The sequence below is a fragment of the Hyperolius riggenbachi genome, chromosome 3 (genome assembly GCF_040937935.1).
Source record: "Hyperolius riggenbachi isolate aHypRig1 chromosome 3, aHypRig1.pri, whole genome shotgun sequence".
Classification (NCBI taxonomy): domain Eukaryota; kingdom Metazoa; phylum Chordata; class Amphibia; order Anura; family Hyperoliidae; genus Hyperolius; species Hyperolius riggenbachi.
In genome coordinates, this window is record NC_090648.1 from 250,904,155 (window position 1) to 250,921,068 (window position 16,914).

At 43.1% G+C, this 16,914-nt stretch overlaps 1 protein-coding gene across 3 annotated transcripts in view; it reads right to left on the reverse strand.

Annotated features, from left to right (window-relative positions):
* Positions 1 to 16,914, reverse strand: part of DCLRE1C (DNA cross-link repair 1C) — a 32,907-nt gene that overhangs the window by 14,926 nt on the left and 1,067 nt on the right. Inside the window, exons 2-8 of one of the 3 annotated variants that reach the window (XM_068276158.1) lie at positions 15,631 to 15,682; positions 14,035 to 14,119; positions 12,893 to 12,952; positions 7,292 to 7,347; positions 3,330 to 3,431; positions 757 to 829; positions 525 to 665 (exon numbers count right to left, since the gene is read on the reverse strand). In XM_068276158.1, the coding sequence (XP_068132259.1) occupies positions 525 to 665; positions 757 to 829; positions 3,330 to 3,431; positions 7,292 to 7,347; positions 12,893 to 12,952; positions 14,035 to 14,119; positions 15,631 to 15,682 (569 nt within the window). Of the gene's footprint in view, positions 1 to 524; positions 666 to 756; positions 830 to 3,329; positions 3,432 to 7,291; positions 7,348 to 12,892; positions 12,953 to 13,901; positions 13,945 to 14,034; positions 14,120 to 15,630; positions 15,683 to 16,914 lie in introns of those variants that run through there. The other 2 variants (XM_068276159.1, XM_068276160.1) reach the window with 2 other exon arrangements.

The following is a 16,914-nucleotide window of genomic DNA, read 5'->3' on the forward strand; positions in this document are numbered from 1 at the left end:
TTTATACCCCCACTAATGGTGTGCGACTCTTCGTATGCATATAATCTTATTATACAAACGACAAGCTGGGACAGTCACGTTGGCAATGAAAGGCCGGGATGGCTGACAGGATAGAGCAGGCATGGTCAAACTTGGCCCTCCAGATGTTGAGGAACTACAAGCCCCACAATGCATTGCAGGACTCTGACAGCCACAGTCATGACTCAAAGGTAAATGCATTGTGGGATTTGTAGTTCCTTAACAGCTGCAGGGTCAAGTTTGCCCATGCCTGGGATAGAGTGTCAGATTCCTGGCTAGAAGTTTCTTGTTCTCAAAAGCAGATGCCATCTTAATATAGCGACAAAATTCCTAAGCTTTGGCGGTGATGAAATGCCTGTTATGTTACATACTTACAATCAACAAGATTGTTATATGCAAATTAGGGGAGTCGGAGGAATCAAACTGAGGAGTCGGAGTATTTCTGTACTGACTCCACAGCCCTGGCCTGCCACTTGGTGTCATGTTCACTTCAATGAGAATCTTACCTTTGCTCCAAATTCCTCACTCAGGTTTGTGAATAAATACTCATATCCGTAAGCTGCTTTGCAGTTAAGCCAAACAACATGATGGGGACTGAGCGTTATCCAGCTGTGTACTAACTCGGCAATCCCATGTAAACATTCCTCCTACAGAAAGCAAGAACCATACACATCATACAAAAATCATGCCAAACTCAGGAATGGAAGAGAACATTCAAACCAAATAATATGCACTCACCCTGCTGGGAATCTGGAAAAATTTAGGATCACAGAAGGTTGTATCCAGATAAACACTGTCGATTTCCTTTACTCTGAGGGAAACAGACATTTTCAGTATAGGATAGGTAATATTTAGGATTTACTTTACATATATAGTATTTTTTTGCTTATTTATATTGATAACTTTTCTCCATTATAAACATGGAGTATTACAAATAAACATTAACTGCACATTTGTACTTGTAAGCTCGCCACTAGATTGTAAGCTCGCAAGGGCAGGGTCGTCCTCCTCCTAATGTTTACTGTTTTTGTCACAATATTTGTGCTGCTTGGAACTCTGTTTTACAATTTGTTAGTATATCTATGTTCCCCTTGTCGTCTTATTGTGCTTTTAAAGCGCTGCGGAATATGTTGGCGCTATATAAATAAATAATAATAATAACAACAACATTTGTACACACCTAAGCAAAAAAAAAAAAAAAAAAAAAAACAACAAACGATGACATTTTTGTATAGGTAATGTACTCTCGATTTTTTTAAATTCTACATGTCAGAAGCAGAAAATTAACCCTGTGAACACTAACGGCAGGTTTGTATTCACGTGGATTCACATCCTCCCACATCTATCATCCTTACTATGTTTTTAATCTTAGTACAACCTTTGAGCTGATGTCACCTAAAAAAATAAATAAATAAAAAGTAAAAAAAATAAAAAATAAAATCGGGAACAGTTCAAGGTCGAGTTCTGTACAGATGCATCACTAGCCTGCAGGTTGGGGGCTGCTGTACACACTCAGCAGAGGCAGTCCTCCTCTGCCAAGAACTATCTAGCGTGTGTATGAAGCTTAAGCTGGCCACTAACGGTCCAATTTCTAGCGAAAAACCGTTCGAGCGATCAGAAATTCTGATCAGATTGGTTGTAAATAATCTCCATTGGTGGACACAATCGATTATGAACGAGTGAAAAAAATGTCGCCTGAATGAATTTTCGTCGAACGAAAATTTGGATTTTCTTGGTGGTCGTGATAGATAGGAAGCAATGATTGGTTAGTTGATGGTGTAGTGAACGATTTTTCGTCCGATCAGAATTTCTGATCGCTCGAACGATTTTTCGCTAGAAATTGGACCGTTAGTGGCCACCTTTAGCCTTCCTCTACCATATGCTGCTGTTTCTTTATGGGCTGCAAATAAGGTCACCCAGTGAAGACAAGTGTATGGTAGCCTGCCCTCTGTGTGTCTGCATCTTAAAAACCCCATTATATTTACATCACTCATTCGGTCTAATGACAGAAAAGAAACACTTGATGCAAATGAGAACTGTATATTAAACCATAGATGACAGTAAAAAGGAAAAGCCAAAGCTTGTTCCACTGCTTTGTAATAGTTACCAAGACAGGTAGCTCTGAACTTTAATTGCAACTGATGAGAGATATGCATGTGAATCAGTTGGGTAACACCATATTATCCCAGGAGATGGCTTTGTCATACCTCATCAGTGCAATACAAGCTACTGGTCCACAGCAACACAAGATGTTAAGTGACTACTATTGAAAAACACTGTAAAATGTAAAAAATACACATGTATACATACATTTATAGGACATCTGAGGTGAAAGTTCACTGATGAGAAAAACAATTGCATCTATCCTTCTCCTAAAAATAACTTTTTTAGATGCCTCAGTTTTATTTTATAATTAAACCTAGTTTTTAAGTTTTTACTGTTACATTGTCTCTGCTCAAGGACACCATCATTGAAGTATGCCAGAGCTCAAATCTATGAATTATTGACCCTTTTTATCGCTTTCCTGCTCTCAGAAGTCATTTACTGACAGCAAAGTGTTTTATGGCTGTAATTACTTATCAGTGAAGGTTATGCAATAGTCTGACCCTGACAAAAGCTGTCATTTGCGTACCTGATGTTTAACTTTTTCAGACAGAGAAAGAAAGAAAGAAAGAAAAAAAAAAAAGGAACACAGCATAGTTATTTGTGTACTTGGCACTGTACATACACATGTCTAATCTCATCAGGTCACGTCTCCTTGGTTGTCACTCAAGATTTGTACTATATACCAGTATGTGTACTACTTTTTTCTTGTGTCAGTATTATTAATATGACAGCTCTAAGTCGCTTACCAAGAGGGTTTGGATCAGTACGTCTCTTAATGGGGAATTCTTAGTTTCCTTTATTCTATTCATAGGCAGTCCCTGGAAAGAATTTATACACAACAACGTTGGCTGGCCTGCCTACTTGCTTGCCACTGCCGTCGCGGAAGAGATTTTAAAAGTAAAGGAAATCCTGAGAATTCCCCAAGAAGAGATGGAATAATGACAAGACTTTCAATAAGTTTCAGAGCTGTCAGATGAATAGTACCCAATGTAAATAATAGTGACATAGAAAAAAGCAATTCCTAGCATTCCACTGTGGGACAAATGTACGCCTTATATGTCTGTGTACAGGCGTATTTTAACGTTTATTGGTTTTTGATGATCATGGTCTTAGTACAACTAAAGATTATAAGCACAACTTGTGCACATTCTCAGGGTATACTGCATGCTATGCACAGAAGACAATACACCATAAACTGCATGCACCTGTTTCCTGAATGCAAGAGCTCCATACGTGCCACTTCCCCCCTCGCCAGTCTGAAATCTCCTGTGTACAGCACAGTGCCCTTTTGTCCCTGGAATAAAAACCTGAAAACGTAGAAACAGATGTGAGAACCTAGGCTCATTATTCACAAAGAGGGGAAAGGGAACAATGGGTTTATTGAAAATTCTTTCAGGGTGTATATGTTTTGCAAACAGACACAATAGTATACCAGCATCTACCTGTAAAATCTCTGTTGTAGTCCTTGAGGATCTCCTCATCCATCCTCACAAAATTTATAACGTAACAATGCCTTTAAAAAAAATGAAACGGAAAAGCCAAGATGCAGGTTGCACCCTTGTCTCCCAGGGGTCTTAATCGTGAGTATGAGTTGGGACCCTATATTTAAAATAAGTGGTGCTTTTTATTGGACAGTGGCGCTGGGTCGCCCTTTCTTATGCTTGACTGGCATTTTTTTTTTTTTTTTCTTCTCGGGATTTTTTGGCCAATCTGGATTATCAAGGTTTTCTACTAGCTCGGCTCTTTATCTTTTTGATGATTTGATTTTGAGCGGCGATTACCCATTGCGTATATTTTTACGCGTTTGACGCTTACGTGTATTTACATTGTTTAAATTTTCATTGGTTGGTGCATTTTTATGCGTATATTTTTATGCATTCGAACACCGATGCGTATTTTTGAGTGACGCAATAATATTGGCTGCTATAGTGTGCTGACCATTTTTACATCACTACCTGTTGATAGTCTGTTTTTTTCTGGAGTGGTTGCCTTCTTGGTCAGGATGTTCCTGATTGGTGGAAACTGGTGGTTATCAGTTCCCCATCAGGTCCTCCTGACTTTTGTATCTGCCTCTGTGCCAGTCTTGCCTCTGATTGGCCGACCCAGCGTTACTGTCCTTGTCCTGATTGGCTTATTGTTTTTGGGCCCACTTTATAAAGGGGGGAAGTTTGATCATTGTATCAAAAGCTTTGCAGGCTTGACAAAGGGAGGACGTCCACCTGAAACATTGCTTTGGGATGCGTTAGCCTCTTTTTATGTTGTATCCTGCCTATCTTATGATGCTTCAATAAAGAGCTTATAATGCATTATCAAGAAGGTGCTGGGTCATCTTCTGGCTTTCCAGTTCCCTTTAAAAAAAAAAATGAAATGCTTCAGGGCTCCTTAGACCACTATGTGTGTTTGTACCAATGCATATATTATGTGTGCATAGTCTGAAAAGCAAAGTCTGAAAGCTAATGTGTTTTTTTCTGATAAAACCCATATGCATATTTTGTTTTTGCATGAGCTTTAAAAAAAAGTGTGTTGCGAAAGAGCCGTAAGACATAACATCAGAACACGGGTCAGATGAGGAGGTCCCAAGCACTTCTAGAGTGGCTTTTAAGATGCTGACAAAAGGTGCAACCACATTATGAGGTGCGTATCTTAGGAACACATCTGCCATACTTTGAAATAACAACTTGCTAAGCATAAAAAGCGGATCTGAGATGAAAATCTAACTATAACAAGTAACTTGTCTATATATATCTTATCTAAAGTTTAGATAGTTTACACAGCAAATCTAGCTGTAAACAGCTTTAATAGAAAATGATTATTTCTTCCTGTGATACAATGACAGCAGCCATGTTGTTTGTAAACATTACACAGAGGCAGGCTTATCTGCATCTTGAGCACTCAGGCTGTGTAAAAACCTAATCCCCCCTCCTCCCCTCTGCCTCTGAAATCAATGGCTAGGAACACCTCCTCCTGCTGCCCAGACTGAGCTCCCATGAGCCCTTGCTACTGCCAGTGCTCTCTGAAAACCTGTGGGTGTGGTATATTTAGTTTATAGGGAATTAGAGTATTAACACAAAAACAAAAAAGTATTTGGCTTGAGGAATGCCCTATAAACAATAGGAAAGGAACACAATTATGCAATCAGTAAAAGTTCACCTCGGATCCACTTGAACGTATTGATAGCAGGGGTGAACACCAGCCATAATTCTCAAGACACCTTAGCTACCCGCTTCCTGGGATTTCTCCAGTGCCGATTAAGGTAGGGGACACACATTGTGTGCAAATAATTCATGCAGAAAACTGAAAGACAAGTGTGTCCCCTGCCTAATGCTAAGTATCAGAAAAGGTTTTAAAATGAGGCTCTGATCAATAAGGTAATACTTGCATAAATTATTTTGGCTCTGTTACAATACTAGAAAAATAATGATCCGTGACTGTCGCTATTCAAATACAAAACGTACAGGACACTATCCAGATATAAATGTACGAGACATGACACCTGGGACCCCGATGCTCCCCTGTGGCCGTGTAGCGATGTCACAGGACAGGAGCACTGACTGGAGACGCGGGGGGAGTGAGCGCTCCTGTCCTGTGGTCACAGGGGAGCAGAATGGACATACTGCACATGCGTGGCGTAGTATGTCCGGGTTTGAAGTTGCTGAAGTTGCCCAGGACAATTTGAAGGACCGGAGAAAAGCGACGGGGGACAGAGGGGAACGGAATGCCTGGTGAGTAATTGTTTATGCCCCCTACAAAGCACAGCTTCAGTTTATAACAGATGCTGGTATTAAGCCACAGATGCTAAACATGCAGATCAGAGATCTCTGACCTGATTAGCCACATGCTTGTTTCAGGTGAGCAATTCAGACACACCTGCAGCCAAAGAGATCAGCAGGATTACCAGGGAGCTAGCATTGTTTAAGAGAAAATAGACATGGCAGCCACCATATCCTCTCACTTCAGGTGTCCTTTATTTTTTTTTAAATGGCTACAGAAAGGCAATAGCTGGAGAACTCTGCTGTTTGGTCATGTGTTTTACCACAGGATAAAACTGGAATGTTATATAAGGACAGCATTTGGCTATATCTATATCAAATAACCGCCTATGAAACAGCAGTTGAAAGTATAATAATGAGACCAAATTTCTTCAGCAAATCCTACAGCACCAGAGTTCAAATAGCAGCAGCATTTCAGTTGTAGTGACAAACACCTGTAACAGCAGTTTATTGTGGCTGTACAACTAGTAGCTCATCATCAAGAAGTGTCCTCATTGGGGCCTCTTCCTGTTATTGCTAACTTCAAACTAAACCCACACACCCTGAACAGAACTCAAACTATACAGGGTAAAAAAAAATGTAAAAGGATACTGCCAAAACAATAATCCATACACAAAAGAAACATTTTAACTAAATCATTGAATGCACAGCATTTTCAGATCAGGGAAACAGGATTTATAGATTGGAAAGCACTAGGCCAACAAAAACCGGTTAGTCAAGTTTTGGCAGGCTGGGATGGAAGGAACTGGATTGCCTAATTAGCCACATCTCCAAACCATTTCTGTATGCTGAAGTCTCACTAACCACCTTATTACATAAAATAAATAGAACAGAGATCACAGCAGCAGTCTAACTTTTACAGTAAACTGTCCTTTATTCACACAAACGTGAAAACTGTACAAAAACAAGATGGAACCCCAAAGTTTCACTAAATTTGATTTGGGCCTCCGGGCCTTTTCTCATACCACAAGAGTATTTGGTCCGATACCACAAGAGTATTTTGTTCCCATACCACAAGAGTATTTTCCAGCTCCTGCATAAGGAGATGAGAGGAGGCATGCCAGCATAAGGAGATGGGAAAGGACATGGCCTCATGAGGAAGACGGAGTAGACAAGATTGAATTTTCATAACAGGAACTGCAACTGACCTTGGTAATCATGAGTGTTAGCTGACATCTTTCTTCACCCCCGCCCCTGAAACTGGTCTACAGAGTTCTCCATACTACTGCACAACTACATGCCTTCTACCTGACAGATCTAAACTGTGTCCCACGTGTAAAAGGGATTTGGGTACTGTTTTCCATTTGATATGGGTCATGTGGCGTCTCATCTTGCAATGGCTACAAGGTAAGTTAGCAAGTAAACGACATAACAAAAAGTATTACTGAGTAGGTTACATTACTGATCCTGGACAGTGGCCGGCTGGTAAAAGTGTGACCAAGACATCTTCTTTCTAAAAAATGAAATAAAAAAAAATAAATAAAAAAAATTACATGAATTATTCCTGTTATACTGCATAATAAACGTTTAAAGGGGTACTATGGTGAAAAATTTTAAAATTTAAAATATGTGCAAACAGACAAATAAGAAGTACATTTTTTTCCAGAGTAAAATGAGCCATAAATTACTTTTTTCCTATGTTGCTGTCACTTACAATAGGTAGTATAAATCTGACAGCAACAGGTTTTGGACTAGTCCATCTCTTCATGGGGGATTCCCAGCAGGGCTTTTACTCTTTATAAAGATATTCCCTAAAAAGGATATAAACAATGATGCTGGCCAGCCTCCCTGCCCGCTACACAGATTTTTGGCAGTTGGACAGAGTGCACTAAGTGCTTTTGAAAATAAATAAATCCCTGAGAATCCCCTATGAAGCGATGGACTAATCCAAAACCTGTCACTTGTCAGATTTCTACCACCTACTGTAAGTGACAGCGACATAGGAGAAAAGTATTTTATGGCTCATTTTACTCTGGAAAAAAGAATGTACTTCTTATTTGTATATGTTTGCACATATTTTACAATTTTTCGCCGTTGTGCCCCTTTAAAGCGGTATCGTCACCATAAAAATCAAATTTCAACAGCAACTGGTCCAGTGTTCTCCCTAGGATCAAACAAGTGGGCGGGCCACCCGGGTAAATTCAATTACCGCCCGGCTGGCTCTTCCAGTTGTCATCACCGGTGCCCGGCTACCGCGCTGGGCACTCTCGCAAAAAAAAAAAACAACAAAAAAAAAAAAACAAGCAGCGCTGCTCCTGAAGCTACACAGTGGGGGGGGGGGGGGGGGTACGAGGTGAGTTGCACACCCTCCCCACCAGCCTAACCACCTCTCCACTAGCCCACCAGCCTAATCACCACCCCACTAGCTCACCAGCCTGACAACCCACCCAACTAACCCACTAGCCTGACCACTAGCCCACCAGCCTGACCACCTCCCCACTAGCCCACCAGCCTGACCACCTCCCCACTAGCCCAATCACCACCCCACTAGCTCGCCAGCCTGACCACCTCCCCACTAGCCCACCAGCCTAATCACCACCCCACTAGCTCACCAGCCTGACCACTAGCCCACCAGCCTGACAACCCACCCCACTAGCCTGACCACTAGCCCACCAGCCTGACCACCTCCCCACTAGCCCACCAGCCCAATCACCACCCCACTAGCTCGCCAGCCTGACCACCTCCCCACTAGCCCACCAGCCTAATCACCACCCCACTAGCTCACCAGCCTGACCACTAGCCCACCAGCCTGACAACCCACCCCACTAGCCTGACCACTAGCCCACCAGCCTGACCACCTCCCCACTAGCCCACCAGCCCAATCACCATCCCACTAGCTCACCAGCCTGACCACCTCCCCACTAGCCCAATCACCACCCCACTAGCTCACCAGCCTGACCACCTCCCCACTAGCCCACCAGCCTGACCACCACTAGCCCACAAGCCTGACCACCTCCCCAATAGCCCACCAACCTGACCACAAGCCTACCCTAGACCTACCTACCCACTTACTCAACCCACCAGCCTGACTTACCCACCCACACCACTTCGGCATTACCCTTCTTTTCCACCCAGCATGACCTTAGGGCCCTGTTCCACTACCTGCGATCCGCTTCAGAAAGTGGATCGCAGCCGTTTTGATGAGCACCGTGATAACATGTAAATCGCGGTGCTCAACTCCCACTAGCATGCGTCGTATTTTTCTGAATCACAGTTGTCGGGCGATCGTGCTCCGTTCCCAGCAGCTATATGGAGCAATCACGGGTAGTGTAAAGTGTAGGTTGCGTGATCGCAGCGCATTTGCGATCGCACTACCTAGTGGAAAAGGGCCCTTGCTTCCCCACCCGGCTACTTTTTCATGCCACCCGGCTGAAAAAATTTTTCTTTCTAAACTACATATGCACAATCTATTGTGATGTATAGATCTAAACTGAGGTTATTGGTTCCCTCCCCAACCCCACCCAGAGTAGAAGATCAATAATGCTAGGTGGCATGCACATGTGATACACAGCATCAGTGAATCGACTACAGAAGATACATGGACTTCAGGTAGAAAACATGCACTATTAGTGTCGACCATCAGGCTCAAGCTCATTGCTGCAGATTGTCCAGTGCAGGTTAGGAGGCGAACAATGCGCATGGGGATCGCTGTCACTTAATGTTTTGGCATGCTGGATCTTTAGGCAACCTCAAGGGCCACCCATACACACAATAGATTATTTGCCTTGACAGCCCTTTAGCTTTAGTTCCGGCATAAAAGTTGGGCACATGGGAGTGACAGTAGATTACACACACTCCTTACACTATAAAAAATGGGAACAGGGGTGGTAAAACATGCAGGGCAGTGCTGAAAGCAGTCAGCATTAGCAGTGGGATTAACTGTGCCTTTAGTAGGGATTTAAGCACGCAGTCCATATTTAAAAGCCTAGCACATGTGAAAATAGTCCATCTTGTATACTCATCCTTCAATTGTACATATGTATGTCTAGATAATGAGCTCAATGCTGTCAGATTCCCACTTAAAAGGAACCCTATCAAAATGTTTCTTTTTTTCTAAACACCTTTAATAGGCAGAAGGGACTTCGTAATGAAATATAGTGGTTGGTAAAAGAAAAAAAAATCCAAATCCAAATCCAAAAAAGCTTTATTGGCAGGACCAAATACATTTAGCATTGCCAAAGCAAAACAAGACAAAACATTAACATGGGGGGGGGGGTTTGTGGGAATAGGGAAGGATATAGGGAGTTGGGGTATATAGTCCATAGGTGTGTGGATGATGTAAGGGGCAGCATGGGGGACTGGGATATACAGTCCATAGGGGGGTATTGGGGGGGAATACAGTCCATGTGGTATCATGTTCCTCTCAGTTGGTGGCAGGCTGTGACATATCGGGCAGCTATTTGCACAGTTGTTTCCTCCTCCCCCAGTAGGATGTAGAGTTTCCGCTCCTCATCTGTGGAGGTAAAATCCTGGATGTGGGCGGAGAGTCTCTGGAAGTGGGCGGTCCTCACAGGTGCATATTTGCTGCAGTGTAGCAGGAAGTGGGCCTCATCCTCCAAGACCTCCTGGTCGCATTGTCTGCACAGTCTCTCCTCCCGGGGCTTCCATGTCTGTCTGTGCCGCCCTGTCTCTATCTCCAGGCTGTGGGCACTCAGACGGTACAAACTCAAGACCTGTCTGTCTTTGTGGTGATGTAGCCTCCCCAGATATGGAGCCATTGTGTACTCCCTCTGTAGTGATTGATAGACAGCGAGTTTCTTGGAATTCTTTATGTCACTTCTCCATTCCTCTATGTATCGTTCCTTGCAGCTTTCTATAGTCTGTTTTATTTGGGCTTTTGTCAGCCTGTGTTGGTGGCCTTGGCTGGGCTGGCTGCTGATGCTTTGCTTGAGAGCGCGTGGTATGGCCTCGCCCCCCTGGCTCAGTGAGGCTTTATGGTGGTAAGTGCTGGGGTTGCTGCTCTGTATATGCGCCCAGTATGAGAGTGCCCTCTGCTGGATAGTAAGCCATAGTGGGAACCTGCCTAGCTCTGCCCGGCAAGCTGAGTTTGAAGTGCTTCGATGGACTTGGAGGAGATACTTGCAGAACTCTAGATGGAAGATTTCTGTTGGGCTGGAGTCCCATTTTGATTGGTCAGGGTAGGTGACCGGGCCCCATACCTCACTGCTATAGAGCAGGATTGGGGTGATGATGCTGTCGAATATCTTTGCCCACACTCTCACTGGTGGTTTTAGGTGGTAAAGCTGTCTTCTGATGGCATAAAATGTTCTGCGGGCTTTGTTTTTCAGGGCCTGTACTGCTGGTTTAAAGCTTCCTGATTGGTTGATCTCCAGCCCCAGGTAGGTGTAGCTGTTAGTGGACACCAGTGGGGAGCCATTTAATATAAATGAGGAGGTAGGGGTTTTATTTCCATTCTTCCTCTGGAACACCATCACTTTTGTCTTCTTTGGGTTGATGGGCAGTGCCCATGTGGTACAGAAAGTCTCCAATACTGACAGGCTGTCCTGTAGTCCTTTCTCTGTTGGGGAGAGCAGCACAAGGTCATCTGCATACAGCAGGAACTTCACCTCACGGTCATGCAGGAGGAGGCCTGGAGCTGGGAAGGATTCCAGGGCTACAGCCAGTTGGTTAATGTATATGTTAAAGAGTGTTGGGCTCAGACTGCAGCCCTGCCTGACTCCTCGACCCTGCTTGAAGAACGCACTTCTCTTCCCATCTACTTTCACACTGCATTGGTATCAGTCTTTATGGAGAGCAAGGGTGTCAGGTGACTGTGACAGGCTGCAGACAGCAATAAGAATGTGTAAGAAGCGCTCTCCTTCCTCTGCACACTGTCCTGCTTGGATAAACAATGCACACTATGCTGACAGGAGAATCTTGTGGGCAGGCAGATCATTGAATCAAACTGTCTAATGCTGGGCATACACGGCTCGATTTTACCGCTTGATCGATTCCCAGCTCGATTCCGCAGGCGATTCTCTTCCATTGTGCTCAATATAGAATAGAGCAGCGAAACAATCGGACGGGAGATCGGAGGTGTCGGAAATTATCTATCGAGCCATCTAAATGGTTCAGAAACGAGCCGTGTATTCCCAGCATAAAATCCGCCCGGCCACAAGACTCTCCTGTCAGCATAGTGTGCATTGTCTATCCACACAGGACAGTGTGCAGAGGAAAGAGAGAGCTTCTTATGCTAGCTACACACCATACAATTTTCTATTAGATTTACAACATGTCCGATCTGAATTTCGATCAGTTTTTTGATCTTTTGTAATCGATTTTCATTCAGTTCTATGAAAATCGATAAAAGAAAAAAAAAAAAAAAAAAAAAAAATCGATCTGGCAGGTATATCTAACAGAAAATTGTATGTTGTGTACCTGGCATTACACATTCTTGTTGCTGCCCGCAGCCTGTCAGAGTCACCTGACACCCTAGCTCTTCATAAGAAGTGATAAGCTGAAGGAATTTTTTTCCTTTTTACTACCACTATTTGTCATTACGAAGTCCCTTGTGTCTATTAAAAGGTGTTAACGAAAAAAGTAAAAAAATAAATAAATATGTGATAGTGTTCCTTTAAAGGTGGGATTAAACTCCCTAAACTAACATTTTTGTATGTACTCTTAGGTACATAAAAGAATATTTTAAAGCATTACCTGCGTGTAAAAATTACTACTTTTTAACAAACTGGAATTTAGCATTAATCTATGGGAAGGCAGGTTCACATAAAGTAAGAGAAGAGTTTTTCATTTCAAAAAGGAGATGCGGTAGCCTAAGAGAGGGCACTACAAAGAACAGCAGAGGGGTTGACAAGACAAGCAGGGTAATGCTGAAGAAGAAAGCACTAGCACATAAGTAAAAGTGCCCACAAGTGAAAACACAAAAAGATTACAAGACACATTTACTAGGTTTATACAATGTAAAAAATAAAAAAATGCACACACAAGCCACTGTGGCTGTATTTCAGTTTCATAAATAACATAACACCATCAATACTTACATCACCAGTGGCTTCATCAACCAAAGATATCTGGGTTGGTGTGTCCACCTCAATAGGTCTCTAAAAGCAAACACAATACAGTTATTAAGCCTTACAGTGGACCCGAGTTTATTATCACGCTATCCTATTTTGTGCCAGGGGCAGAGCTACAGCAATTGGTATACCATCATGTTTGCCTAGGAAATAAATATGTCAGCCTCCATAACCCTCTCAGATAAGGTTCCCTTTAAACACACACAACTTGCACCTGAGAAAAATGTCAAAGTACAAAATAAAAAAGGCCTGGATGGCATATTTTTTGTTGTTACATTTTTCAGTATTGAATAAACTGTTGGGAGTCGTTTAAAATATAAAGCACATTGAGAACAACCACAAATCATTGTACTAGAAGTCCAGATACAGAGTTGTCTGAAAGTAAATCATTTTATGATAGTGGCAGCCTTACAGAATAGAGTAAAGAATTCTGAGCTCCTGAGAGCTTCATAGATTGAAAAGAGCGTCTGAGTACGGGTCGCCGCAAAGGCAACCACTGAAAAGGCAGGTGGGGAGAATTGTGACCTGACCCCACTCAGGTATTAAAAAAGTCGCTCTCTGTAGAAAGAAGGAAACGGGGAAACACCCCTCCACCATGGGCGGACTAGATCAATAGTACAACTAACATCACAGAGGCGCCAACAAGGATACAATAATTAAAATCCAGCTTGGGGGGGGGGGGGGGGGGGGGGGAGTGATTGGACTCATCTCCCTCAGGTACACAATGACCAACCAATGAGTCGTTACTATATTAAAAGTAACATTTATTGAAACATCTCCAAGTGTGCAACACGTTTCAGGGGTCAGTAGCCCGCTTAATCAGGCAATCAATTTTGGAGAACGCATTATGGGTCAACATTTGGGCCAAGTGCCTCTGTGGATAATATGATGCAGAAGATGTGAACATTTTACAAATACTCAATAATAGGAGCAGCAGCTTGGTGAAAATAAAAAATCCAACGTGAATGCTATTCACCAAAAAAAGAGCTGACTGGAAAGGATATTGTACGCCGGTACAGACAACACTTTGTCACCTGAAATTATAACAAACAATTGTTTTGGACAACACTAATACATTGATTATAAAAAATAAATATAAGGTTACATACTATGCGATTTTCCCAAAATGCATACTTAGGACTTGTCAGCAGCAGTTCTTTAGTAACTGGGGAGCAATACAGGAAAACTTTCAGGCTGCAAAACAAAAAAAAAAGAATTTTTTTTTTACAAAAACATATTAAAAACAATGAAATTGCCGTATGTTGCATTTGAACCCCGATACCTCAGAATAGGACTTAGGGGTTACTGAAGGTCAGGCCTCAGACAGTTTGTGGAGGTCCTGGAGTGCAGTGAAGAATTACTTCTTTGTTGGTGCCTAAAAGCATGCACATACTTGCAATAATGGTTCCCCAAAATGATCATTTTTTAACATCTCAGACAGCATTTAACTGTGCAAACATTTGTTTAGCTTTCTGCCTAACAGCGTGCTCTGCTCTATGGAGAGGGGAATTTGTATTCAACCAAACTACCAAGATCTCTTCCTGGGTAACCTAAATTATTTCTCACACATGCTTAAAACAGTCTATAACCCAAGTGGCCAGAGTGCATCCAGCAAAGCCATGGAACCAACACTAACACGCATAGGGTCCTACAGGAGAAAAGCACTTTGCAAACGTTTTGTTGCTGTTAGCAGAGAGCTGATAAGACCATGAGCTGAGAGAATCAGGGCTGTGGAGTCGGCACAAAAATCATCCGACTCCTCAGTTTATTGAAACCACTGACTCCAACTCCAGGTACCCAAAACTGGTCCGACTCCTCGACCCCACAGCCCTGGAGAGAATACTTGCAGCTGTCTTGGAAAACACAATCTTTTTCCAAAATATGACAGACATGGTCAAGTATAACAAATAATAGCGTGCTGAAGAGGTACAGTGAAGCATACTTTTCATTGACCGTATGTTTCATGTGCAGATAATGTGTGGTGCCCCTTTTCAGCTCCATTGTGCTCTTGCTATTACAGGGAATGCAATGCCCACTAGGAACGTAACCTTAACGTAAGTACACATGGACAACGGTTGCAGTCTAAATGAATTGGGACTTGATCCTTCAAGTGACTTATCTAGGGCCAAGTCCTGTACAGACACCTTGCTTTGTTACAGTAGGGCAACACATCTAACTATGGAAGAAGGGAAGGGGACCGGGGGAACTTTCTGTGGGAAGGATGGGGAACAACGGACTTGATATGCTACAACCTTTAAGGGGCCCAGGCACCTTTACAGTAAGAATCATAAAATAAACTTCCCCTTAGGGAGCATTGTGATAGCATTGGAGGGAAGGGGGTGGTAGGCATTACTTACCTACAGGGGTCTGCTTCTCTAGCCCCCCATCCTTATGGAGTTCATCTTCCCTGGGGAGTGACAGCAGCTTCATGCTTCTGGCAGTGTTGAGCGCTCTCTGCCGCCACAATGCATGGCAGAAGATGTAGTCTGTTGATGTGAGTACATCTCCCGGCATGCATTACGGTGGTCAAAGGCTTGCGACACCACCACAGGCGCGTCAAAGTGCTATAGTTATAGTCTCTTCGGGGGAAGATGGTGAACCTCGTATGGATGGGAGGCTAGAGAAGCAGCCTAGCAAAGGTAAGTAATGCCTATCAGATCAGGACTACCTTCTGCTGCATCATTAAATTCCATCGACCAACACACCTGCACTCCAATCTGCGTTTCAGAAAAGGAGCTCGAAGTCCCTTCATGTGATCTGTAAAAGTAAACAAGCCTCACATTACTATTTATTACATAGCTATTGAGAAGAGAAAAAAACAGGTACATGACTTTATGAATGTACAAAACCAGAATATCATAAAATATGCTTTCTGGAATTCAAAAAGGCATTTCATAAACATTGGAACAAATGGGTACTGATATACTTGCTCTCCTGAAAGTACAGAATGTACATTTTCACAGAAAGGGTATAGGTTTTTTCTCAACTTCTTTTATTTTTTGTTTGGTTGTTCCAACAGTTAGGTGAGAATTTTAATTTTGGTATTTGGTAAGGTCATTTAAGCTAAATACACACGGACCAACCTGCAGCCTGATTATTCTGACTTTAGTCTGTTGGATGATAATCAGGCATGTGTACGTGTGCAAACGACTTAACGAGTAACTAATAATAGGCAGTTTGCCCGATCCAACTGTCGGATCTATGTTGGTCTGATACCATGCAGAGTGTGTGAGTGTGTGTGTACAAGTCGTTAGATTCCTCAGTATTTTAGTGTCCCTGAGTCACTTGCCACAGGAAGTGGAAGTGTCAAATCCAGATGATCAGCATTCCTGCATTGGCAACTACACAACAACTACACAAATGGTCTCACCAAATACCTTAAAAGAGCCCGTTTCCACTGCTGCAGAAATCGGGCCAAATCCACAGAATTTCCCCGCAAGCAAATCGCGAGAAACTCTGCCATAGGGGATAATGCCGCCATCATCCAAATTGCTTGCCTTAGCAATTTGGCCGACACTGCAGCATTCTTTCGTGCGGGAGGCAGCGAATCCCATAACCGTGCATGGCACAGCTTCCAGGATTTGGCTGCGTAATTGTACAGGAAGGAAGTGCCGCCAAGCATCTCGCAAGACGCACGGCAACTAGTGGAAACTGTCTCTAAGGGCTCGTTTCCACTTGTGCACGGCATGCGTCTTGCGAGATGCGATGTAGGCACAGATGCTCGTGTCTCGCAGCCGAATACCTCTAGCCGCACTATGCGCGGCTATGGGATTCGGGCAGTGACACATGCAATTATGCTGCAGGGCCTCAGATTTTTCCTCGCCTCACGAATTTGTATGCTCTGCATACACTTCTATAGGCTGCTAAAATCCATCTGAATTCGTGGCCGAGGAATCGGCCCATTTTCGCAGAGGTGGAAACTTAGCCTTAGGCAGTCGCCACACTCGTTGAAATCATATGCGTTTCGCCGCAATGCAAAAATCGCATAC